The sequence below is a fragment of the Acartia tonsa genome, chromosome 6 (genome assembly GCF_053477335.1).
Source record: "Acartia tonsa isolate MP-2025a chromosome 6, ASM5347733v1, whole genome shotgun sequence".
In the NCBI taxonomy this organism is placed as follows: domain Eukaryota; kingdom Metazoa; phylum Arthropoda; class Copepoda; order Calanoida; family Acartiidae; genus Acartia; species Acartia tonsa.
Window position 1 is genome coordinate 17,753,152 of NC_137265.1, and position 26,881 is coordinate 17,780,032.

Below are 26,881 nucleotides of genomic sequence, written 5' to 3' on the forward strand. Positions count from 1 at the left end.
TTTCCCTTTTATTACACTTACCCCACAATTAGAGGTTGATAAGATTCACACAACTCAAAAGTGGCTATTTTGGCATTTTTGTCTGATATTGTGGGGGGTGGGAGGGTAGTGGTGTTTCTCTGTTTTAATTGAGGAAGTTAGAAAATGCTATAAATATTGAAACGCTCTGCTACAATTCACAGTATATTAAAAACCTTAAACTGATTAAATGTAAATAATGAATTAGAGAGGAGGGGGGGGGGGGGGGGGGGGCGGGACTGAGACAAATATCAACATTGAAATCCGTTATTTAATTTTTGGCAGGGACTTCCAATGGGACTTCCCACCCAAATAAAAGCTTAAACCACCTGGAGAGTTGTTACTAACCATGCGGGGCTACCAATTTAGCCAATTTAACCTTACTTAACCTGATCTAAAGCAATAAACCAAAAATGCCCCCCCCCCCCCCCTTCTATTATTTTCAATTTATTAAAGTGCTCGACATTACGCTTTGAGGTAAATTGCCAAATATTCAAACTTGCCATGAGAGAATAAAAGCTTACCTGAATAGTAAGAACCCAAGTGAGAGCAAGGATGGAAAGATAAACGTGACCAATATTACAACAAACGGTCTTTCAGCTACAAATTTACCCCACCTTTGCATAAAGAAATTCTTGTTAAACTTTCATAGAGCAAAGCTCCTCTGAATTGAATTTTTAAAAAGGGTTTAAATTCAAAAACTATTCTTTTCTTCAAATCACTTAATGCACTATGCTGGTTTTAGAAGCATAGCCTTTCTATAATTAGGTCGATTTTCTGTTCGTTACAATAAGCTCTTATCGTTGATTCCGGCCTTTTAGAACTGTTCTATCGATTTAAAATTTTGCGTGAAGATCTATGTAATAGTTAGGAATGATTTACAAAGTATACCAACTCTATAATCGTTATCACCAAGTCCGTACGTCCGTTAGGCATGATAGTTTCTAACTTTTTGACAAGGATTTTCGACAAAAATTATTCTTTTTTACAAGTGTTAATGTTTTTTTGTTAGACCGTCGGATTTAAGATCATCGCTTTGTGGATGTTGTCAACAAAATTGTCCTTGCTAATAAATTTTTACTTAAAGTTTTGCGTAAATTTTATACTGCACCTGTAGAAGAGCCACTCTAATCCTAGTAAAACACTTTTCTGTGCAGTCAATATTGACTTACAACATGATAACAACATTTTAATTCTGTACCCAAACAGAGCAAGTAATGGTTATATATTCAGTTAAACTTTGGAGCTCATATTACATCAACAAAAAATAATAATCTATAATACAAAGTAGAACGATGTCTGTCTGTCTGTTTGTAGCGGAGGATCTCGCTAACCGCTGAACCGATCGGGTTCTCCTTTACAGGGTGGCTTCTCATAGGTCCTGGGAAGGTTTATAACTATTTTCTTGGGGGGTAGGACACCCCCAACCCCCCCAAAAATGAAAAATACCCCCCCCCCCAAAAAAAAATGAAAAATTTCTTTTCTTTTTAAAACAAAAATTAAAATAGTGGGGTCGACAAACCCCCCCCCCCCCCAAAAAAAAAAATTCCAGTCCCCCCCAAATTTTTTTTTTTAGTTTATCTTTTAAATCTAAAATACGAAAAATTGGTTGGATTAAACCTCTTGGGGCATAGCCCCTAGAGGCTAAGGGCGAAGCCGCTAGTTTTTATATATAGTGATACTGTTAAAAGTACAATAGAAATTTTTTTAAGTAAATTTTTTTTATGATTTGGTACTGTACGTCGGGGTCAGTTAGACCTGGGTTATTTTAAGCGTCTGAACATGTAGGAATTTCAATCTTTATTTTTGGGAGGGGCGGTTGGCGTGAAATATCTCAAAAAAGGGCTATTATCCTCATAGAAACATGTCAAAAATATCTTCTTATTTGTAAAAACTAAAGGCTTTGATTTTTGTTTTGTTTGGTATATATATTTGGGAGTAAATTTATTTAGTGTAATATCTTAAATTTTTATTGGTAATATGCTAAATACTTTAAATCTCAAATATCCCATGCTAATGGTTGTTATCTATAATACAAAGTAGCTTAATGTCTGTCCGTCCGTCTGAAGCTTAAAATCTCAATAACCACTAAACCGATTAGATTCTACTCTTCAGGGAATATGCCTACTGGTCCTGTGGTGGTTTTAGGCTATTTTCGTGGGGGGTGGGACACCCCCAAACCCCCGCCAAAAAACAAAAAAAACACCCCCAATTTTTTTTTTGTAGGAGATATCCTTGGTCCGTTTTTTTTGTAGAAGATTTCCTTGGTCCTTATTTTTTTACGAATTTCACCTTAACTTTTTTTATCATCTCTTGGGGAAAAGCCCCTAGAGGCTAGGGGCGAAGCCGCTAGTGATATATAAAGCAGTAGCCAAACGTTAACATGGTTATCAATCGTGGATGTTTCCATCCTTAATTAATATAATGTTGACGAAAAAATCTGCCAAATTTTGTTTTCAAAGCATGTTAAAAAAACGTCAGTTATCACCACTTCAAACCCATCACAAAATAATTTCTTGAAAATAAAGATTATTGAAAATAGTGTTTTCTATCGAGAGTAAAACGCAGTTCTTACGGACGTCATTTTAAAAACGTTGTTGTCATTTTTTTCATGAAAAACTAAACTTTAAAAAATAAATTTTACCTTATAGTTTAAGAATAATAAAAGCAAAAATAAACACTTTTTTTTGGATCATGTGTAACTAAAATTTAATATATTATTACTTGGAGTTTACACCAGATTTTCTTGTTCTCTAATAAAATGAAACTCGCAGCTGGGTAAATAACGATGCCCATTTTACCCCACCCCTTACCCTCCTACTGGATCAAGAACGTACTAACCAAAAAATGAGTTCCATGTTAGCAATCTAAATTTCCCCCTGTCATAATATCCATGCATATTCTATATCAATTTACTTAAGCGTTTCTAACAGGATCTAATAACATAGGTCGATTTAGACATTTTAATATACAACCAAAATTTTTCATATAATTCACTTAATCGAATGTTACTCGTAGAGCAAAAATGAAGAAACTACCATTTAGAAATATCTGGTAATTTGCATGAAATTAAATTTACTTTTTCTAGTGAAAATGGATTGGCATTTTTATCTGAACTTCAACTTGGAATAGAACATGACAACTAAGAAAGGAATGACTGGGAAAATTTATTCTGTAATAGGCAAGGATCGTCAGCCGCATAACTTTATGCAGTTTTTACTGAATGTTATAATAATAAATGGGTGTACGAAATTAAATAACCAAGCGGCATAGGCCTTATTTGGGCTTAAAACCTTCATCTGGTGCCTTTTTTCATAACAATAAACCAATCATTTGTCTTTTTGTCTGAATACAATCCTTATTATTGTATGTATCACAATTCTACTTTAATCCATCTCAGTGTCAGCAACTTTAAGCTGTAGCCACAGAATTTCGATTTAGCCACCTTAGCGGCAGCCATTCTAAGCCACACTCATCCGCAGCTGCGCGGTTTCCATACCGTGTGTATTCTAGTTGAATGAAGTATTTCAAAAAGTTATGAGCGTTACAAACAGTCAGACACATTTCTTTTGCAACATCCTGGCTGAAAATTAATAAACATGTTTGGTAAATTATTTAATGGTCCTCAACTGTTCATGACAGGTTTCATTAAAATAGGGAAAAACAAATCAATTTTATCATTTAAAAGTTTAAGTATCTCTTTAAGTATCTTTTTGCTTTTGAATCTTTTAGTCTCTGATCAATATCATCGCCAATTTTCAATTTAAGTTTTAAAAAGAAAAGGTAAATAAAATTTTACAGAGGCGATTTCTCTATTTCCCCTGGGAGGATGGTGCTACCCTACCCCAAAATACTTGTAAACTTTATCTAGGCCTAAGAGAAAGGAGAAACATATCGGTTCAGCAGTTAGCGAGATCCTTCGTTACAGACAGACACAGACACACACGCACACACAGAAATGTAATATACATTATACATCCTGTTACTTTATAAGGATCATATATCTATAGCTATGCAAACAAAGCATCGAAGAAAATGAAAGTCCTGGTTATTTATAAGAACATAAGATACACAATTACACATTGACACAACTAATATGTTATTCTAGAGTTTTTAGAGAGTTTTCCGCGGATAAACAAATTAAAATCATTGATCCCTTCTCTGCTGTCCTAAAAGTGTAGAAGTCCCTGTCATATAAGAAAGATATCGGTTTTTGACCCTACGGGAATTTAAATTAACATGATTTGACGAAGAAATGATAAAAAAAAAACAATTTAAAATAATTTGAATTAGAATAAAATTTACACAAATAAAATCATATTTATTTAAGTTTTGTAAACACAATTTACAAAATATAAAAAAGATTAAAAATGCCCTTTTTGAGAAATATATGTAATACTGTACAAAGTTTTGTACGAAGAATAGTTTCATGAAGATAATTTTCTAACAGTTATTTTTTTTAATTACATTCATTTCCATTTATGTAATGGTATATTAAAACTTTAAAAGTTGATTTTACTTTAGATATATTCATTAATATTTAGGTAAGAAATTATTAGGTACAAAACGTTAAATAAAGGTATAAAAAATAACCTAAACTTGTTAAAATCTATACACGAAACTACTTCTTTGTATAAAAAATGATAGGTTGTACACCTGGACTAATAATAAACCTTAAATTTGGACTGTGTCACTAAAAATATAACCAGAGCAGAGAATGTAGATATTAGTATTCCAATAGTATTCATCAGTATTCCTACTTCTGGTAGCGAGGAATAGTTTGATACATTTAATACTGCTTCCTCGTTCAAACCTAAGCATTAAGAACAAGATTAGATTAGTGAAAAAAATATACCCTTGTTTTTTAAACAAGGTTGACAATGTCCTTAAGAAGCGAACCACAAAAAGTACATAAGAAACATATAAAGTGAGTCATGGCGCAGATGATCAGTTGTCAAAAAAAGAGAAAATATGCCATATAAATCAAAGACAATCACAAAATAAGTTTTTTTTATGTTTTTTTAAAGCACATGAACGACAGACCTACGGACAATAGATGCACAGAGGTCTTAGAAATCTGTACTGTAAATTTCAGCTTTATATTATAAATTTCAGCCGAGAAATTAATATAGACTTACTGACTGACGGACGGAGAGACATACAAAGTGAATTATAGAGGAGATTCGCTACTAAAAATAAGACAATAAAGTAAAACAGATAGATTTTGAATTAGTCACAAAAATCGAATGAAAAATCAATTATTATCCTGTGTAAAATTATTTATTTGCCATTGTTGTATCATGTCTCTAGTTATATCATATTGGATAAGAAATATGAAATGTTAATTCACTGCGTCAAAACTTTTATCAAAAAAGTTTTCTTTACATAAAAATTTCATGAGAATTTTTTTGTATTAAAGATATATAAGATGAAACAAAAACTAACATAGCCTAATTTTCATTTATCAAAAAAATCTCATTTTTCCATAAACATAAATTTAATGTCGAATGTACAGCATTTTTGAAGTCTTTAGATTGCGTGATACAATCAAGGAAAGGGGGGGGGGTGGTAAAGAGATTACCCCTCCCCCCCTAAACAAACTTGGAAATAAATTATATTTTAAAAAATAAACCAGTTTTGTAGTTGCCAAAGTCAAATAAAAATTCTGGAAGTCCAAAACCTCTGAAATCACACCCCAAAAAATAATTGCTGCTTAAACGCCCTTATTTTCAAAGTATCATTTAAAAATTTGGACATTTAATTTCCAAAATATGTGTTTATTTGGGGGGAATTAGCTCAGCAAAGAAGCTTGGTTGAACAGATACTTGGTTGAATTCTTCTAGTTCCTAAACTCAAAAATTATCTTCCTTCTTACACAACTATTAGGAAGTTGCGTGAATAAAATGCAACTTCGAAATTTAAGTCAATAATTGTTATGCCACCTCACCATTAAATGTAGGTTATCTTTTACCGCAATGGATATACTTACAAGGGAAAATGCGTCATTTATTAAGTTTGCTAATATAGACCTCATTGGTCAGTTCGATAATCCAGTAGCAGGGGAGAGGATGGGGTAAAGGTAGTGAATTAGGGTATTGGTATTTTAGCCCGCTGTGAGTATCATTTTATTAGAGTAAATGAAAATCTGGTGCAACATCCAAGTAATTATATATTGATTTTACCGCTGACAGCAGCTACAACAACAGCTGACAAGAGAAGTACCCCAAAGTATTTATGTGTAGAAAGATAGGCAGCTCGCTGTCCGCTGGACCAACAGGGCATCAAAAACATTGCCATCCCAAATAGAAACTAAAATAAAAAAAAGAATATAGTAAAGTTAAGTAGGTAAAATGTCTATCTCTTTGTTTGTATAGTTGTCTGAATGGATTTAAAAATTTTTTCGTCAATATAGGTTGCTAACATGGAAATCATTTAATGGTCAGTTTTCATCCATTACTAGGGTAGTAGATGGGGGTATTGTTATTTTCGACCGCTTGCGAGTTTCACCTTATTCGAGAACAAGAAAATCTGGTGTAACATCCAAGTAATAATATATCCATTTTTGTCACACTAGATGCTAGGGGCGCAACCTCTATTAAAAATAAAAATTACCTGTAAAAGGAGAATGCCCAATGTAATCAATCCAATCCAACTATGAATACTGAAAAAAAGGAGTAGTCAATTTTTAACAACATAAAAATTGCAGAGAATAATTACTTATAAAATATCTATGTTAAGATCTAGAAAGCGTAGCATCTCTATAATAGGTTCCAGAAAGTCCGTATGTTCATTTAAAATATGCTGATTTTTAACCTTTTTAACAAATTTTTTTGTATGATATAATTATCCTATTCATCTGATTTTTGGAAGAATGATTCTTAGGACAACCAGGCACAATAGTTTAAGCAAAGTATCTCTATAATCATGTCCTAAAAATGTAATCGTGTCCTCAAACAGAATCCTGTAATTACGAAACTTTGCAACAAGTTTATATACAATTCATTTTATGCCTTTGAATTAACCCCACCGTTTTTTCTATCTCATTTTCTCTGTGTGAAAGATAAAGAGCCAAAACTCAGTGACTTTTTAAATATGGGTATGACACATAACATGGGTATGGGTAAAGAGAAACCTAGTAAAAGTGTCTGACTCTGATAATGACGTAAAAAAAATAGCCAATGAGAGGCCAGTGTACACTATAATTGACCAATGGTAAAAATTATAGTGGACTCTCATTGGCTAATTCTTTTTTACGTCATAATCAGATTTAGACACTTTTACTAGGTTCGGTAAAGAGCAAAAATACTTTTTTTTGACTTAAACAAAGTATTTTATCTGACCAAAATACTAAAATACCCTCTAGTAGTAAATCTTTATATGAAATACAGATGTTTAAGTCAATATCAGGTTCCAGGTATGATCCTGCAGTCCCCCCCGACTGATAAATTTGCGACTAGGGGCCCGACTGTTAAGGGTTAATATTCACTTATACTATTTATTAAATTTTGAAAGTTCTTTTACATTTTTTTTATTTAATGGATATAATGGATATCAAATTTGTAATTCTTCTTTAAGTAGATGTTAAGGAGAACAACTAAATCCGGAAATAATTTCATAAAACTTAATATTTTGATACTTAAATTTATTTTATGAAAAGTGATGCTTTTCTACAGCTCTGATCGTTAATTTAAACGTGTTATTGTCGTTCTATTAATGTATTCTTTGCGTGATGATTCTTATAAGTATAAGGTAAAAGTTAGAAAGCGTAGCAACTCTATCATCTTTTGTAAAATTGTTATAACATGATTATTCTGCATTTTGATTTTGATTCCTATGACAACTATTAACTATTTTCCTGTAATCTAAAAGGCACTTTGTTGAGGAAAATTACAGAATCTTGTTACTTAAAGCATACGAAAATTTATAAATAAATACTATTCTTTTATATATAAATACCGGCTACGCCCCTAGAGGCCTCTAGTGGCACTTTGAATGTTTTTTTAATTTAAAATATATAATTACAGAAATAATTGGTTTATGTTTCGTTGAAGTCTCTTTTTCGGGAGGGGTAATTTTTTCCTAGGGGCGATTTCTCCTGAGAGAGTTGTGGTACCCTCCCCCAAAATAGTTATAAACCTTCCCGGGACTTATTAGAAGCTACCCTGTTAAGGAGACCATGATCGGTTCAGCGGTAAGCGAGATCCTTCGGTACAAACACACAATCACACAGACATCCTGTTACTTTAGTATAATGACTAGCGGCTTCGCCCATAGCCTCTAGGGGCTTTGCCCCAAGAGATAATTAAAAAAAAAATAAAGTACTACTGGTGCTTGGTCTAATGTGTTCCCAAGAAATTTTTTTTTTTTTTTGGGGGGGGGGGAATTTTCATTTTTGAGGGGGTTGGGGGTGCCCGACCCCCCAAGAAAAAAGCTTAAAATCACCACAGGACCAATAGGTATATACCCTGAAGAGTAGAATCCGATCGGTTCAGTGATTACCGAGATCTTAAGGGACGGACGGACGGACAGACAGACAGACAGACATCATTCTACTTTGTATTATAGATTGCTGACACTCTATAAGTGTTTAATGTTCGTTTGTTCACATATCTTATTTGTTGAGCTTTGCCTTAACCCATTAGTGACGAACCGGCTTTTAACGCCCGGTTCCAGAAAATGCCGAAAAAACCGGTTCTCAGTTTTAGGATTGCATCATTCTCAGTATGAATCCCCCCTCTACTACCCTGGTTTTCATTTCCCCCTGGAGCAGGCAGATTTGCTTACTTCCGTTTGCCGGTATAGCTCAACAAAATTTGAAAACCAAGAAAAACAAGGTGATTTTAAAATACCCCTCCTAACTTTTTTGTTTATGAAGTAAAGTTAGTGATTTTTTTCGTGAAATTTAAAGTTTATTGGCATTTACATTCATTTGTGAATTCGTTTTATTCAAATTATTATTTTTTATATGATTTTTTTTATCGTTTTTTTACGTTCTATATAGACCCGGCTCGGCATATGGGGGGAAAGTCTGAAATTTTCATTACCCGGTTTTACTAATAGATCTTTTTTACAACAACAACAAAAACCGGGTTTATTAACCAAAAAGGGGTGGTACCTATAGCCAAAATCTTAAATGTGATATAAATTGTTTTGTATGTTAGTTGTAGCTCTATCAATTACATGAGGTTATGTAGTTTTCAATTACGGATCGTATCGTAGTTTTAAAAAGTGTTCATCTCACTTTGGGCGTTCAAAAATTACATTTTTAATTTTTTGGGCCAAATAACCGGGTATTTAGGTCGCAAACGGGCTTTAATGCCGGGGGAAAGCACCAAAAAACGCCAAAAACGGTTATTAATGCCGCAAGGTTTTTTTACTCGCGCCGAACCGGGTTTTATTGCAACTTTCCTGTGCACGCCACTAGAGCAAAACAAAAAAATTGAAATTCCGTTTTTACCATTATAAAGCTTCCCTGAGATTTTCAGCTCGATCGGTCCATAAAAGTGGCGCTCGGCACTAATGGGTTAATGAATGTTTTCAACCTCTTTTTTTTATTTTAAAGTATTTTTAAGGCTTGTTGAAAAGTCGAATTAGGAGACATATTTTACGAGTTATAAAATATTTTTACTACATTTATTGTATGGCCCCATGTACTTTTTGTCATGCGATACTGAGAATATGTTTTAACTTGACATATTTTAGTTTGGGACAAAAATTTTTTTACCCCTAAAGGTTTAAAATACTGTATGTAATATGGCTGTATGTATGGGTCTGATAAGATCTCAAAAACGGCTCTACAATTTCCAGCTGGATTATAAATAGACAGTCGCAATTTCCCTACCAAATTCACTCCCAGGACCTTGGAGGAATGTTCTGACCAATATATGAGGACTATGTTATCAACCCAAATTGACAAAAAAAAATCACCTGCCACAATATTCTGTATCCATTTACAAAACACAGTCTTTGTTTGACAAAAATAAATATGGGGGTGGGGGATGGGGGGAGCACATTTTTCCCTTCTATGATATGAAGCCTCTATATTTAAAGTCATGTGTAATTAAGGCCAACTTCCCTTTTCATTTGTGAGCTCCATGGACGCTTGATAAACTTGGAAAAGGCAGAAAACAAACCCCAAACTGTCCCAGTTTTGAGCAAGACGATTCCAGTTACGTCATATACGTTTCGGGAAAGAAAAAGGGAAGTGGGGAAGAAAATCTCTTCATAAGAGATGGGAGAAAAGGGAAGAGATTTTCTTCCCCCCTTCCCTTTCTATATGACGTCACAGGAATCGTCTTGCTCAAAACTGGGACAGTTTGGGGTTTGTCAAGGCAGAAACTTTAATCTGAACCTAATTCCTTATGAATGGTTTAAAGAATACCCTTTTCTTATAACATACTTTCTCTAAAGTGTAATGATATTTGAAATACTATTTTATCTGGAAAACGATTAATTATAGATATTTTAAATGTTCTTTTACAACTTTTAAAACCTCTAATCTTCACTTTGAACCTATTGACTGTTAAAATATTGATATTTTTGGATAATATTAGAAAATGACAATTGGGTAAATACATAAGTAGCGCAGCATTAACTAACCAAAACATTTTAGTTGAAAAGAAAAATAATACAACAACACAATGAGTTACGTGGATTTATTTTTTAGCCAGGCAAAAAGTAGGTTTAATAGTTCATTGGTTTCAACTTTCAATATCAATTTCAATCAACAAAATCCTAAACATTCTCTGTATTTCAGCAAATTGTCAAAAAGGTCTGTAACAAAACATAAGTTACATATCAAAGTAAAAGTATAGAGGGGGCATGAGCAATATGTAATACCCACGGGGTCGATACCCTGTGCCGACTTTTAATATCAGCGTCGAAAGTGTTAACACAGCCAGGCCGCTACAAAAGAGTAGAAAAATTGCTAAAAGAGGTATAAGATCTCTCCCACTTTGACCAAGCAGTTGTATGGGTTATACATCTATACTTGTACATGTATTAGTTACATACAGTCACCCTTCTTTAAAGACACTAATTACAAAGAAGACACGTTACTTATTTTTTAAAAAACCTCGAAAGAAAGAGTTAAAGAATATGCTTATGAAAAAATTATGTAAACATACATAAAATGAAAATCATTAATTTGTTTCAATTCTTTCAAATGTAATCAAATCCTTTTGACAAATCAAACAGTTTGTTAAAAAAACATGAAAAGATGGATTAATAACATGGAAAAAATATGAGTTTTTGAATATAATTTAAGAGTAGCGAAGCTTCTTTACAAATATTAAGTTTGGTAAGTTAGTGTGTTTGACTGTGACCTTCATAAATATTTCTTTTTCCCCCTCTTCCCCATTAAGCACATGCTTTGGTTATTTCCCTCTAAAGACATGACGAGCACTGAAACTCCCCTCCTTATTATCAATAATAAGTACGACGGGGTAAGTTTATTTTCCTGCGTCCAACCCCTGCCAGTGGCTTTTACTCTGCAGGGCCTATACCCGCGATGTCCTAACATTGAGGATCCACCCAGTACTCAATATAATCTAACCTAACCTAACATTGAGGATCCACCCAGTACTCAATATAATCTAACCTAACCTAAATTGAGGATCCACCCAGTACTCAATATAATCTAACCTAACCTAACATTGAGGATCCACCCAGTACTCAATATAATCTAACCTAACCTAACATTGAGGATCCACCCAGTACTCAATATAATCTAACCTAACCTAACATTGAGGATCCACCCAGTACTCAATATAATCTAACCTAACCTAACATTGAGGATCCACCCAGTACTCAATATAATCTAACCTAACCTAAATTGAGGATCCACCCAGTACTCAATATAATCTAACCTAACCTAACATTGAGGATCCACCCAGTACTCAATATAATCTAACCTAACCTAAATTGAGGATCCACCCAGTACTCAATATAATCTAACCTAACCTAACATTGAGGATCCACCCAGTACTCAATATAATCTAACCTAACCTAACATTGAGGATCCACCCAGTACTCAATACAATCTAACCTAACCTAACATTGAGGATCCACCCAGTACTTAATATAATCTAACCTTACCTAGCATTGAGGATCCACCCAGTACTCAATATAATCTAACCTAACCTAACATTGAGGATCCACCCAGTACTCAATATAATCTAACCTAACCTAACATTGAGGATCCACCCAGTTCTCAATATAATCTAACCTTACCTAGCATTGAGGATCCACCCAGTACTCAATATAATCTAACCTAACCTAACATTGAGGATCCACCCAGTACTCAATATAATCAAACCTAGCCTAACATTGAGGATCCACCCAGTACTCAATTTATTCTAACCTAACCTAACATTGAGGATCCACCCAGTACTCAATATAATCTAACCTAACCTAACATTGAGGATTCACCCAGTACTCAATAAAATCTAACCTAACCTAACAAACCAAACAAGTTTTACTAATCTATGACAAACGCTACGCTACAAATGATCGAAACTATTATTGTTATTTGAAGACTCTTAGAATTTGAATGTATTTTAATGACCCTTTAAAGATAAGTTAGACAGAATATCAAGTACATTCTACCTTCTTCGTTATTAATAAGGATTTAGTTAAAATTTCTTAAAAACTAATTTTAATGATAAAAAGAATAATAATTTACGTGTTTCCCAATTCATATAAATATTTTGTAGTAGCGAAGTTAATCTATGATTCTAAATGTCTGTCTGTCTTTCTAAATTATTAACTTTTTCAAGATTGTATAAACCTAACTGTAAAAGCATCATTTATGCAAATTTTAAGTTTGCTTTGTAGATTCTAAGATGCATAAATAGATTAGATTAGATTAGATATTAAATAAATGACTATGTGTAAAAACAGACAGAACAAACTGACCTAAAATATAAATAAGCATTGCTTGATGAATAGAGCAAAAAAGAAAAAATGCAGGGATAGCTGTTCTAACAATCAATTCTACAAAAAAATCACGAAACCTTTTAAAGTAATGTGGAAGTATATTTTTTTTCATGTAATTAAAGAGGGATCGGTAAGAAGGGGAGGAAAAGAGGGAAAGGGTTGTGGGGAAATTTTCTTTTAGATTTGTTTGTCAGAATCACATTCCCTTTTCCCTAAACAAATGTAAAATTTGCCAAACTAAAACTAACAATTAAATGTTAAGACTTGCAAAGTAGCTTTCTTTGCCAATCAAAATTTTCACTACCTGAAGAAGTTAGGAATTTGGTTTGGTTTGGCATGGTTGTGAGAATCAATAGCAGCCCACAGTCCTATACCACACATCACTGAAAAAAAGGGATATATTATTCAATTTTGAAAGGTTAAGCCCAGGGATCTTAAGAGATAAGACAATGGCCGGTAAATTGATGTAAATCCCCAATAATTATACAGAAAATTTAACCTACTGTATATTACAATTAGTTGTCGAAACGTTTGGACATTCAACATAATAAACCAACCAATAAAAAATTCATAAAAGTCCTCAAAGTTGTTAAGCCAACGAATAAGAAAACGTTATTATAAAACTTTAAGGACATACAAGTGTAATAAACAGCTCATTCATTAACTGGATCCAAAGGGGAGTTATTTGCCTATATTGAGAAAGAATGTAAGTTATAGGCTTCCAATGCTAGGGGATGAAATTTCAAAGAAGGATTCTACACGATAAACCCGGATTTAGGCTGTTTTTAAAGTTAAAAAACACTTTCATTTTTCTTTCTCAGCATTTAATGAATACATTGACTATTAAAGCACTTAAAATTTCATAAATTGGTGAAGTATCCAAAATTTAATATTTTAGATAAAACTATGACATATATAACAATGATTAACCGTGTATTTAGAGAACTCTGAGTATTTATTGCTCTATTTTTGAACTTATCTTGCCCCAGGGTCGTCCTAGGAAGGGCATTGCAGTGGTGTCGACCCCCCTCTTCCCCAAACCAATTTCGGGAAGCTGTATACAATTGGAATTTTGGAAAAGTATTTGGAGGGTCATTTTTCCTAGGGGCGATTTCTCTTTGGAGGGTGATGGTATCCTCTTACAAAATGTTTAAAAACCCTCCCAGAATCTATGAGAAGCTACAATGTCAAAGAAAACCATATCGGTTCAGCATTTACAGAGATCCTTTAGTACAGACAGACACACTCATTCACACACAAAGAGAAAGAAAGACAAAGATCCTGTTACTTTTATAAAAGCATATTTACCTAAAGCTAGGAACATGGCAGAGGCATGCAGAGATTTTGTGATTTTTCTTGAAAATACAGATACTCGGTATAAACTCACACTTAAACCAACTAAAAATTCATTATTAGTTCATTCAATATAAATATGGAATGATATAAATTATCATAAAAAATTAAATCCTAAGAATAGGTTGCCACCCAAATTATAAATATATAATATAAACCTGTAACTATAGAAGAAATCATAAGAATAGAGTGACACCCAAATTATAAATATATAATATAAACCTGTAACTATAGTAGAAATCATTTAAATAGGGTGCCACCCAAAATATGAATATATAATATAAACCTGTAACTATAGAAGAAATCATAAGAATAGAGTGCCACACAAATTATAATATATAATATAAACCTGTAACTATAGAAGAAATCATAAGTATAGGGTGCCACCCAAAATATAAATATATATTATAAACCTGTAACTATAGAAAAAATCATAAGAATAGGGTGCCACCCAAATATTTATAAATCTTTAATATAAATCTGTAACTATAGAAGAAATCATAAGAATAGGGTGCCACCCAAATTATAAATATATAATATAAATCTGTAACTATAGAAGAAATCATAAGAATAGGGTGCCACCCAAATTATAAATATGTAATATAAACCTGTAACTATAGAAGAAATCATAAGAATAAGGTCCCACCAAAATTATAAATATATAATATAAACCTGTACCTATAGAAGAAATCATTAGAATAGGGTGCCACCAAAATTATAAATATATAATATAAACCTGTAACTATAGAAGAAACCATAAGAATAGGGTGCCATCCAAATTATAAATATATAATATAAACCTGTAACTATAGAAGAAATCATAAGAATAGGGTGCCACCCAAATTATAAATATATAATATAAACCTGTAACTATAGAAGAAATCATTAGAATAGGGTGCCACCCAAATTATATATATATATAATATAAACCTGTAACTATAGAAGAAACCATAAGAATAGGGTGCCACCAAAATTATAAATATCTAATATAAACCTGTAACTATAGAAGAAATCATAAGTATAGGGTGCCACCCAAAATATAAATATATATTATAAACCTGTAACTATAGAAGAAATCATAAGAATAGGGTGCCACCCAAATATTTATAAATCTTTAATATAAATCTGTAACTATAGAAGAAATCATAAGAATAGGGTGCCACCCAAATTATAAATATATAATATAAACCTGTAACTATAGAAGAAATCATAAGAATAGGGTGCCACCCAAATTATAAATATATAATATAAACCTGTAACTATAGAAGAAATCATTAGAATAGGGTGCCACCCAAATTATAAATATATAATATAAACCTGTAACTATAGAAGAAATCATAAGAATAGGGTGCCACCCAAATTATAAATATATAATATAAACCTGTAACTATAGAAGAAATCATAAGAATAGGGTGCCACCCAAATATTTATAAATCTTTAATATAAATCTGTAACTATAGAAGAAATCATAAGAATAGGGTGCCACCCAAATTATAAATATATAATATAAACCTGTAACTATAGAAGAAATCATAAGAATAGGGTGCCACCCAAATTATAAATATATAATATAAACCTGTAACTATAGAAGAAATCATTAGAATAGGGTGCCACCCAAATTATAAATATATAATATAAACCTGTAACTATAGAAGAAATCATAAGAATAGGGTGCCACCCAAATTATAAATATATAATATAAACCTGTAACTATAGAAGAAATCAAAAGAATAGGGTGCCACCAAATTATAAATATATAATATAAACCTGTAACTATAGAAGAAATCATAAGAATAAGGTCCCACCAAAATTATAAATATATAATATAAACCTGTAACTATAGAAGAAATCATTAGAATAGGGTGCCACCAAAATTATAAATATATAATATAAACCTGTAACTATAGAAGAAATCATAAGAATAGGGTGCCACCAAAATTATAAATATATAATATAAACCTGTAACTATAGAAGAAATCATTAGAATAGGGTGCCACCCAAATTATAAATATATAATTTAAACCTGTAACTATAGAAGAAATCATAAAAATAGGGTGCCACTCAAATAATATGTATATGTAATATAAACCTGTAACTAATAGAAGAAATCATAAGAATAGGGTGCCACCCAAATTATAAATATATAATATAAACCTGTAACTATAGAAGAAATCATTAGAATAGGGTGCCACCCAAATTATAAATATATAATATAAACCTGTAACTATAGAAGAAATCATAAGAATAGGGTGCCACCCAAATTATAAATATATAATATAAACCTGTAACTATAGAAGAAATCAAAAGAATAGGGTGCCACCAAATTATAAATATATAATATAAACCTGTAACTATAGAAGAAATCATAAGAATAAGGTCCCACCAAAATTATAAATATATAATATAAACCTGTAACTATAGAAGAAATCATTAGAATAGGGTGCCACCAAAATTATAAATATATAATATAAACCTGTAACTATAGAAGAAATCATAAGAATAGGGTGCCACCAAAATTATAAATATATAATATAAACCTGTAACTATAGAAGAAATCATTAGAATAGGGTGCCACCCAAATTATAAATATATAATTTAAACCTGTAACTATAGAAGAAATCATAAAAATAGGGTGCCACTCAAATAATATGTATATGTAATATAAACCTGTAACTAATAGAAGAAATCATAAGAATAGGGTGCCACCCAAATTATAAATATATAATATAAACCTGTAACTATAGAAGAAATCATTAGAATAGGGTGCCACCCAAATTATAAATATATAATATAAACCTGTAACTATAGAAGAAATCATAAGAATAGGGTGCCACCCAAATTATAAATATATAATATAAACCTGTAACTATAGAAGAAATCAAAAGAATAGGGTGCCACCAAATTATAAATATATAATATAAACCTGTAACTATAGAAGAAATCATAAGAATAGGGTGCCACCCAAATTGTGCTCCAGGGTCATTTCTCCATGCTAAACCTAAAAAGTTAAATCCTTTGTAATGGTATTGTTTTTAGGATAAGGTGGTAAGAAAATAGCTTTAAACCTTCCAGTACCTCGTCTTTGTGTGCTAAAATCCCACCACTTTTATTAGAAGTATTTTAAGTTTAGGTATATTTTTTTCCAAGAAAAAGAAAACCTTTTTAAGTAAAATTAATTCTAGTTTTGTATTTGGCTTGATTGTAAAATTATAATTTTTCATTTTGATATCCGCGTAAAGCTGCTATAATACGATGCACTAAATAACTATTAAAATTACAATTAATAAAACAGGAAAAGTTCTAATTTTGATAACTTAAACCTGACCTGGGAATTATCTATTTTTACAAAAAAAATTATACCTGACGTATATGTAAGCCTCCAGTAGACAACAGCTACAATACTAGCCAAACCTGCAAAAAATGCAATCAGAGGTGCGTAGAGGTAGTGTATCAACCCACGTGGCAAATTCAAGGGGGAGATATACCCCCCTAAACACCTCTACTCCTCGGCCTACTGTACAATGGTGTACACCCTCCTGATAAAACACAATAAATCAGCCAAGGAGGGTGTCAATTAACTAAAGGCACACCCCCATATGTAATATTTATATAAAAATAATTTACCTGTGATTACTGCAAGACTAAATAGTGAGTACAGCACACCAATACTCCTTAAATAATTATAAATAATTTTCTCGTATTCATTCGAATCCGGTGGATAGGAACCGGTTCTCATCCATACGAAAAAACTATGTCTAGCATCGTATTATATCCAGCTTTCTACGAATATAAAAATGTACAATCATAAGATTAAAACCAGTTTATTTAGCCGGTGCCTTCGGCACCTCGGGGCTAGAAAAACTAGTTTTAATCTCATAATTGTATATTCTATATCCGCGGAAAGCCGCTTATAATACGATGCGAGAAATAACTATTATTTTGTTGAGCTGTTCCTCTTTTATTACTCGACATCTACCCATTTGAGAGTGGCTTTCCCGCTGATTGATAAAAATAAACAGATCATTAAATTATCAACTAAGCATCTATGCCACAGCAAAACTCAGCTGTTAACGGCTGTACCTTTATAGATATAAAATAATGCAGCCCTATAGGTTTTTGAGGGACAAGAGGCTGCGACTTTACATATACATGTATTGAAATAATTTGAGAAAAGCAGTTGCTGATATTTAAGGCAAAACGGCTATATGATTTTAAATTTATCTTATTTATCTAAAAGTGTAATTGCTCAAAGAAAAAATTATTTCTATTGAGTCTCTGTTTCTGTTGGTGAGTAGGATCTTGCTTACCGCTAAACCAATATGATTCTCCTTTTACAGTGATGGTTTTAAGTGCAGGAAAGGTTTGCAACGAACACAGTAATAGTGTCTGACTGATTATGACGTAACAAAAAAAAATAGCTAATGATTTATAGTGGCCTCTCATTGGCTATTTTTTTTTGTTACGTCATAATCAGTCAGACACTATTACTGTGTTCTTTACAACTATTTTGAGGAAGTTTACCTCCACCCCCTATAACAAATAACCTTTGGAATAAAATTCCCCACGCCAGGCTTCTAGGGGCGTATCCACTAGTATAACTTTTACTTGAAGTACCTTTTATTTCTTGACACAGCATATGATTTCATTATAATTGTTTATCTGAAAGAAAAATACGTTCATTAATTAGAAATTATGCAATAATTAATAATTATTTTGTTATTATTAAAATACAATATTTATACTTTGGACAATAAAAAAGTTTTGTAAATATAAGAGTACGACCAAATTAATAAAATATTTATTTTATCAAATATTTTCAATTTACTTGTAAAAGTAAATATTAAATTTTTTAGTAGTACAGCTATGTTTTTGGTTGGGTTTGTCCATTAGTTCGGTTACTTATGATGATGAATGTGATTATTTGGTTGTAAGGATAAGAATTCATAATAGAGGGAGGGACACTTTTGACTGTAAATTAAACTGGTACTAAAGGTTTTATAAAAATGATTGAATCCTGAGCTGGATCTTTAAAAGCGTAGCCGTTGCCGTAGTCGTGGTCAGAGTTACAGCCACCAACCTAATAGCGATCTTTAAATCATATTAATTATTAATAAATATTAATTAATAATGATTAGTTGGTTCAGTGTCCAAACTTTTTGACAATATTTTTGTTATTAATAGATATTTACATCAGATCAATTTATCGTCAATTGTATTATCCCTTAAAATCTGGATTTTATTTCAACACTACTCCAGTTAGGGAGTTGACTCAATTTTTATAGAAGCAGAAATATAATCTATGATTATGGTTTGGACCCTCTAAAACTGTAATCTACCCTTCCACTTTCCCCTCTCTTGGTGAAGATATCTTCAACGACGATACGATTTTTGAAATGTAAGATTCTACTTTCCCTTCTCTTGGTGAAGATATCTTCAACGCCGATACGATTTTTGAAATATAAGATTCCACTTTTGCCTCTCTTGGTGAAGATATCTTCACCAAGAGAGGGGAAAGTGGAAGGGTAGATTACAGTTTTAAAGGGTCCAAACCATAATCATAGATTATATTTCTGCTTCTATAAAAATGGATTCAACTCCCTAACTGTACTCATGGATTTAATTGTCAATGTCTCTGAACAAATACAAATATTTGGCCAAATTTTATTATAATTTTTAAAGGATTTTTATAATAAACAATTAAATAGAAAGTTTTTTTTTTGACAGTAATTTAAATCCAATATAATAGACTAGCGGCTTCGCCCCTAGCCTCTAGGGGCTTTGCCCCAAGAGGTTTGATCAACCTAACTATTTGTATTTTAGATTTAAAAAGAAAAAGTTAAAAAAAAAATTTTTTTTTTTTTTGGGGGGGGGGGTATTTTTCATTTTTTGGGGGGGTTGGGGGTGTCCCACCCTCCAAGAAAATAGCTTAAAACCATCACAGGACCAGTAGGTATATTTCCTGAAGAGTAGAGCCCAATCGGTTCGGTGGTTACTGAGATCTTAAGCTTCAGACGGACAGACAGACGGACAGACAGACGGACAGACAGACGGACAGACAGACGGACAGACAGACAGACAGACAGACATCGTTCTACTTTGTATTATAGATAGCCAGAGAAATCTTTTTCATTAGAAAACTTGAACCTTTGTTAAAATTAGATTAGTTAATCAAAATGCAGTTGCAATTAAAAAAAAATATCAGTTATAGAGCTGTGCTACTATAGACACCCCATAAAACTTAAACCTTCCCCCTTTTCCCTCTCAATTCACATTATTTTGACCGCTTCCACCTTAATTTTTTTTACAACCATCTTAAAGTAAAGTCAAACGTATTTTTTCTTAGTGAATTGTTAGTACCTATTTAATGCTTTTTATCATAATTATTTGCTATCAAAGTTAAGTTTAAATGTTGTACCTATAAAGAATGTTTTATCATATACTTATTTTTTTTTTTCCAGATGTGATTGATAATGAGTATTTTTTACTTGAAATATATTTCGGAATGATGAAGTAGACTTTTTCTTTTAAATTGGGTTTAGAAAGATTTATAATTGAATATTTTTTAAAAATATTTTTTCTGTCAGCTCTGTAGGATATCCCAACATTGATCCACTTGGGCCTTACCCCCTCTTATTTTTAAAATAAATTGATGATAATGGAGGGGGGATTCGGATTACAATTTTCCCTATGCTTTGTCTCCTGCGGTGGGGGCATAGTACTGCGGAGCCTATACTTGCGGCCGCTAAGCCCGCAAGGCTAACCAGTAAAAACCAACAAAAGACAAGCTACCACCCCCACCCCCCATTTTTTTTTAAAATTTATCATCTGTGTTCAACAAGGCAATTTTACATAAACCATCATTTTTTATTAAAAATAAATACGAGTCACGCAGTGTGGCTTATGATAATCCTTGTAATTTATATTAATGCCTTGATAAGTAATAAGTTAATTATAATGTCTTTAAACAAATGAATTGTCCGACCAATCTCTGCAATTGATCTAACTAATAGATGTTCTCAGGCTATGGGAATATCATTAAAAGTTACAGGGCGATTGTGATTTTAGGGAGGAAGGGGGAAAGGGGACTGTAAATTGCATTGGTACCTAGTCTTATTCGTTGGATCAAAAAAAGGGAGGTAGATTTTGCTAAAATTCCGTGAAGGTGGAAGTTTTAAGGCTTAAAAATTATTATCGTTTTACTACTGTTTTTAAGCCTTAAAACTCACATCTTTACGGAATTTTAACACAACCTACCTCCCCTTTTGTGTACTTTTCTAAAATTGTAATTGTTGATTCTAAATAGCAGTGTCTAAACGTTTCAACCAAATATTTAAATCTAATGAAGGGGTAATTTTGTTTATCATCATTGAAAATGTGTATTAATTTACCGTTCTTTGTCTTATCCCTATAGATCCCTGAGAACAATAATTATATTGCATTATTTCAAAGAACTAATGTAATGTTTAATGTTTGTTTAATAACCTAATTATATAAAAGATTCCCTGAACAGTCACAACAGTAAACATCTTCATTTAAAAGTCTTCATACAATATAGTGAAAATATGAATCAGTCAATTCTGCTATAGTTGGCTTTAAAAAACAGTCAATGTAATATTGCTTGGATGTTGCACCAGATTTTCATATACTGTAATATAATGATACTCGCAGCTGGCTAAAATAACGATAGTATCACCACCCCCTCTTTTACCACATCCCCTCTCCTCGTACTTAATGAACGAACTGACCAAAAAATGAGGTCCATGTAAGCAACATAAATGCCAACCATGTCAATATATCCATTTAAAAACTGACGCTAACGACTTACTTTAAAAACTTTTAAAAAACCTTTTTGTAGGTCTAATGCATAAACTTTGTCTGGAAGTTCTAACTGTGCATGGTAATAAATTTGGCATTTTTTTGGTCCAATGAAACTCTTCCATTAATGACATTTAGCAGTAGTAGATACACCTTTTAACTTCTTTAGTTGTGACGTTGTTAGGGCCTAGAATATAACCTTACGCAATCCAAACAAATGAAGGACATACAAACATACATTATTTATTGAGTAACTGCGATATTAAAACTAAATATATTTAACTACATTCAAAGAACACTTTTTCTAAAATGTTCTCACGCATATAAACATGTATCAAACTGTCTAATGTCCATTTAAACCCACAAAAAAATATCCTAAGTAGTTAGCTTTTTTTATCCGTAGCGAAGTATCTCGCTAACCGCTGAACCGATATGGTTCTCCTTTACAGTGAAGCATCAGGGAAGGTTTTCAACTAATTTGGTGGAGGGTATCTCCACACTCCCTAAAAAAATATACCCCCAATTTTTTTTATACTTTTTCTATTTAAATCTTAAATTTAAATAGGTGTAGGTTGAATTCCCCTCCCCTTAAACTTAAGTGGCCCTAGAGGCTTCCAGGGGGCATAGCCGTTAGTATCTAATATGAAAAAGCCAAAAATTGATGTTTTGCATGAGCATACTTCTAGATAATACTAGTGTTAACATTTACTTTTACATCTTTGTTTAATTTCAACTACTGGTAATTAGATTAAATTTTAACATTAAAGGACGGTTGTATCACATCCGCTCGTCGTCGGGAAGGTGATAGGTTCGAATCTCGGTCCGACACCGCGTCAAAACTAAAGACGTTAAAAATGGTTCCTACTGCTGCTATGTCAGGTGCGCGACATAAATAGTTAGAGTAGGGGGAATGCCTTGGCCCAAAACAGGCGCAACTCACTACCATGCACAGTTAGGACTTTTCAGACAAAGGTCGTGCAATCAAAGGGTTGGTTGTCTGATGGGCAAATGGACGCTTTACACCGCTTAGGGCTGACAACTCTGACCCATGTCCATAAAAAAAAGCCACATTGTTACAGAAACACTAACAAATTGTCAGCGGCCTATGCTCCCCCTGTGGAGTGAAGAGGGCTTGTTACTGTTGTATCAAAAAATGCTTATATATTTTGTTTGAAATGCCAGGTGAAGAGTTTTTAAAAATACCTATTTGATAAATAGTATTTTTAATTGAATAAATATGTGTTTGAAATAGCAAATGCGGGCTTTTTGTAAGACAATTCTGGGACCTATGTGATGCTTCCCTAAAATGGAGAACTCAATCAGCACCTTTACAGTTTATAAAAAAAGGATAAATTTAAGCACAAATCAGCCAGTGAAAAGGATAAAAAAAAACAGTCAGACCAAATACCTTACAAAACACGTAAGATGTGAAGAAAAGCTTTGCTGAAAGAGCCCAGTAATAGTGTCTAACTTTTTATCTTTGTGACGTAACAAAAATAAATCTCTTTTTTAGGGGTTTCCTTTCCTACCTTCCCTCTCATCCTTAGATTTTTGTTACGTCACAAAGATAAAAAGTTAGACACTATTACTAGGTTCTTGCTGAAATAACTAGATGTCTTTTGAATCCATTACAAGATGATAGATTTATAGTTTTGGTTTATGATAACAGATTACGGTAAAATCGTGTAAATCTCAAGTGGGCACCCTTATCATTATTGTTTTCTATTTCATGCAAGCTTTAAAGAATAAATATCCAATAATCCTCAATGAGTAAATTGAATCAATAAGAACACATTGTAGGACAAATATGGCCATACTATTAGCTGAAACGTGAACATTTCTCATTTCTTTATGGAGGGTAGAGTTTTAAATCTTCACTGGACCTAAAAAAAAGCTCAACTGAAAAGGAGAACCTTAAAGTTCAGTGGTTGACGAGATCTTTCGCTACTCAGAGACCAACATCATGTTACTTTGATGTAAGGATATGTACAACACAATATTTACCTTATATGTTTATTTAATAACAGCAAAAATCTTTATAGAAAGGGGGAGGGTTGATATCATTGATCCTATGGAAAAATAAGATATTTTTCCTTAAATACATATTTTATTCTTTAATTGCTTATAGCGGGATCATATTTGAGAAAAATAATTAACAAATCTCTCATTAATTATACAATCTTTATTTAAGCTTTTTTAATATTTACATTAGAGATAATAATATAGACAAGACAGCAACTGTAAAGGCTGCTGTCTGTCAGACGGCTGACCGCAGTCTAGTTTTTGCAAATTTGTCAAAATCAAATAATATACAAGGAGTGCAAAAACAGCTCGATTTTACACATAGATTATTTACTTCAATTGCAAATTTTGGTCTTGCCTATGGCTATATAAGACTGACTATTCCGGTTGTCATAATAAGCTAACTTTACTAATTGTCTGGCACGAAAGCGCAGCCTCTAAATTTACCAAGACATCTTCTGAACTTTAAAGTTTAATTGGTTGTTTTAGATTAATCTCAGAGGATCTTCTGAGTTGCTTGACCTGTAAATAATAAATTTCTTCTTGATATTCTTATACTAAACATACTATTAAACAAAAAAAATTTAGTAAAATACATATTTAGCAGCTAATATTCCGCCACAATTTGTGGTTCTGTTTGCTAAAATGTTGAAAAGTGTGAACCATCTATGGACAGCAAGAAGTTGCTAGTTGTTTCAAATATCGCAGCTAATTTTTATGCTTTTTTTTGCGGAATGCCCAGTAGTAGATGTACCCCGCCGGGTTAGGACTAAAAAAACCTATGCAAGTTAAAATAAAGAGAAAGAAAGAAAGGTGGTTTTGGTGGTACATTGGTGAAATAATATAGTCTACCGTTTTTTTTTACATCCTAGTTAATTTGTTTAATAATACATTTTGCATAATTTCCTTTGTTTAAATTTTACATCCTATCAAAAAAATAATGGGCTTATTCAGTTTTTATCTTTTTACTAACAAAACATTTTTTGTAAATAGAATATGATAATTTTTGTCAATGATTAATATTATACAAATCATTTATATCATGTCCTTAGATTCTGTACATAATGGACATATTATTACTTGGATCGAATACCGGATAATCATGTAATCTAATAAAGTGTAGATGGCTAAAATAACGATCCCCCCATACATTCCCTTTCCCCTATTCCCTCCTCTCTTACTGAATGAACAAACTGACAAATAAGTTATGCTCTTGTTAGCAACCTAACTGGAAGAAAAAAATTTCTTTTCTATATCCATTATATACTTATACAAAACTATATAAGTAGGCTGAGTATCTTTGGGTATTTTTGTAAATTCTTGTATGTTAGTTCAAACTGTGGTACCAAAACTTGTAATTTTAATCTACACAAAAAATGTTTTTGGGGATATACACATAGTTATCGACCATTATCTTATCCCTTGATGGACCTATAAGTGAACATTTTTTGTCGCGGTGCTAGCTTGTGTCATTATTAATCTTCTTTAAATCAAAAATAACAAAAAGCACAGTTATAATCTCTCTTTATATACTTGTATTACCGTGAAATTACTATGAATCGAGTAATTAAATTCATATTAAATGTAATAACTTATTCACAAATTTAGCTCTTATTAGCGTATGCAAACACAAAACTTAAAATTATTACTAAGATGTTCTGTTATGTAGTAAAAAGGCGCTTTCCACGCACATACACACACACACGAGCGCGCAATGGATATAGAATGTACGAGGATATATTGACAAGGAAAAAAATGTCTTCGATTGAGGTTGCTAATATGGACCACATTAATTGGTCATTTCGTCAATACATTAGGAGAGGAGGGAATGTTATACAGGGGGTATCGTTATTTTAGCCAGCTGAAAGTATCACTTTATTAGAGTACATAAAAATCTGGTGCGACATCCAAGTAATAATATATCGATTGAGCGCGCTCGTTTAAACTCTCATATAAATACTTCTTGAAGAGTTGTATGCTTTTTAAAAGTAAGCAAATCTTATATTGCAATAGACTCTGTTCGTGTGCGAAAACCGTGTTAGCAAAAAAGTATATATAAGGGTCTGTATTCAAAGGGGAAAAATTGGAGGAAAAATAGCCTAAAACCAGCTCAGGCTTAAATTTCAAAAAAAAAGCTTCCAAAAAAATTTGAACTCAAAATGTTCTCTTTTTATACGTTATCTATCTTACTGAATGCAGTAATGCTTGTTTAAAGACTTTTCGTCTGGCAAAATTATCTTTTGTCTATTGTCGCAAATCTCAGACTATAAGAATCAGGGATTTATAGGGATAGCTGATAAATGAATGTACATACCCAATGATGCTACACAAATTTGTCCCTATTGTGGTATAATAAGCGGTAGAAACGTTATAATAGATTTTGGGGACTAGTGTAATAAACAGCCTAATGTCCCCTCCCTCCCTGACGTTAATCTAGAGATATTAAGCAATATCTTGTCAGTTTCTGCTTTAATCAAGTTGTTTGTCTAGTAAGATCTTTAAAACAGCTAGGCACAAAACACAAAAATAATTACAAGCACAAAAACTTTTACTTTTCATGAAATAGTTCCTAATATTATATCTCATTGTTTTGTTTATTCTTTAAAAAGTTTGCAAATATTTTTGGCAACCAACCATTGCAAAATAAAATGCATAAACCCATTTTGAATTTAAGGGTGCTTTAACACAAAGTATCTTGTGAAGCACTGATACCCTACCCCCCCTCCACCCACTTATT

The 26,881-nt window shown here is 32.3% G+C and overlaps 2 protein-coding genes across 2 annotated transcripts in view; both read right to left on the bottom strand.

The window, feature by feature from the left end:
* The window catches only part of LOC145322008 (NPC intracellular cholesterol transporter 1 homolog 1b-like), a 72,922-nt gene extending 71,683 nt beyond the window's left edge, over window positions 1-1,239 (bottom strand). The window contains exons 1-2 of the mRNA XM_080163739.1: window positions 1,130-1,239; window positions 543-635 (exon numbers count right to left, since the gene is read on the bottom strand). Of these exons, the coding sequence (XP_080019865.1) occupies window positions 543-635; window positions 1,130-1,206 (170 nt within the window). The 5' untranslated portion in view covers window positions 1,207-1,239. The remainder of the gene's footprint in view (window positions 1-542; window positions 636-1,129) is intronic.
* A 3,218-nt stretch (window positions 1,240-4,457) lies between these two features.
* Window positions 4,458-18,962, bottom strand: LOC145323290 (plasma membrane ascorbate-dependent reductase CYBRD1-like). The gene is made up of 9 exons (XM_080165718.1): window positions 18,922-18,962; window positions 17,932-17,978; window positions 17,668-17,718; window positions 17,231-17,305; window positions 14,263-14,352; window positions 13,259-13,337; window positions 6,631-6,679; window positions 6,201-6,327; window positions 4,458-4,831 (listed from the first exon to the last, which is right to left on the bottom strand). Exons 1-9 carry the CDS (start codon window positions 18,951-18,953, stop codon window positions 4,680-4,682), a joined length of 702 nt encoding a protein of 233 aa, XP_080021844.1. The 5' UTR covers window positions 18,954-18,962; the 3' UTR covers window positions 4,458-4,679.
* Between the last annotated feature and the right edge of the window lie 7,919 nt (window positions 18,963-26,881).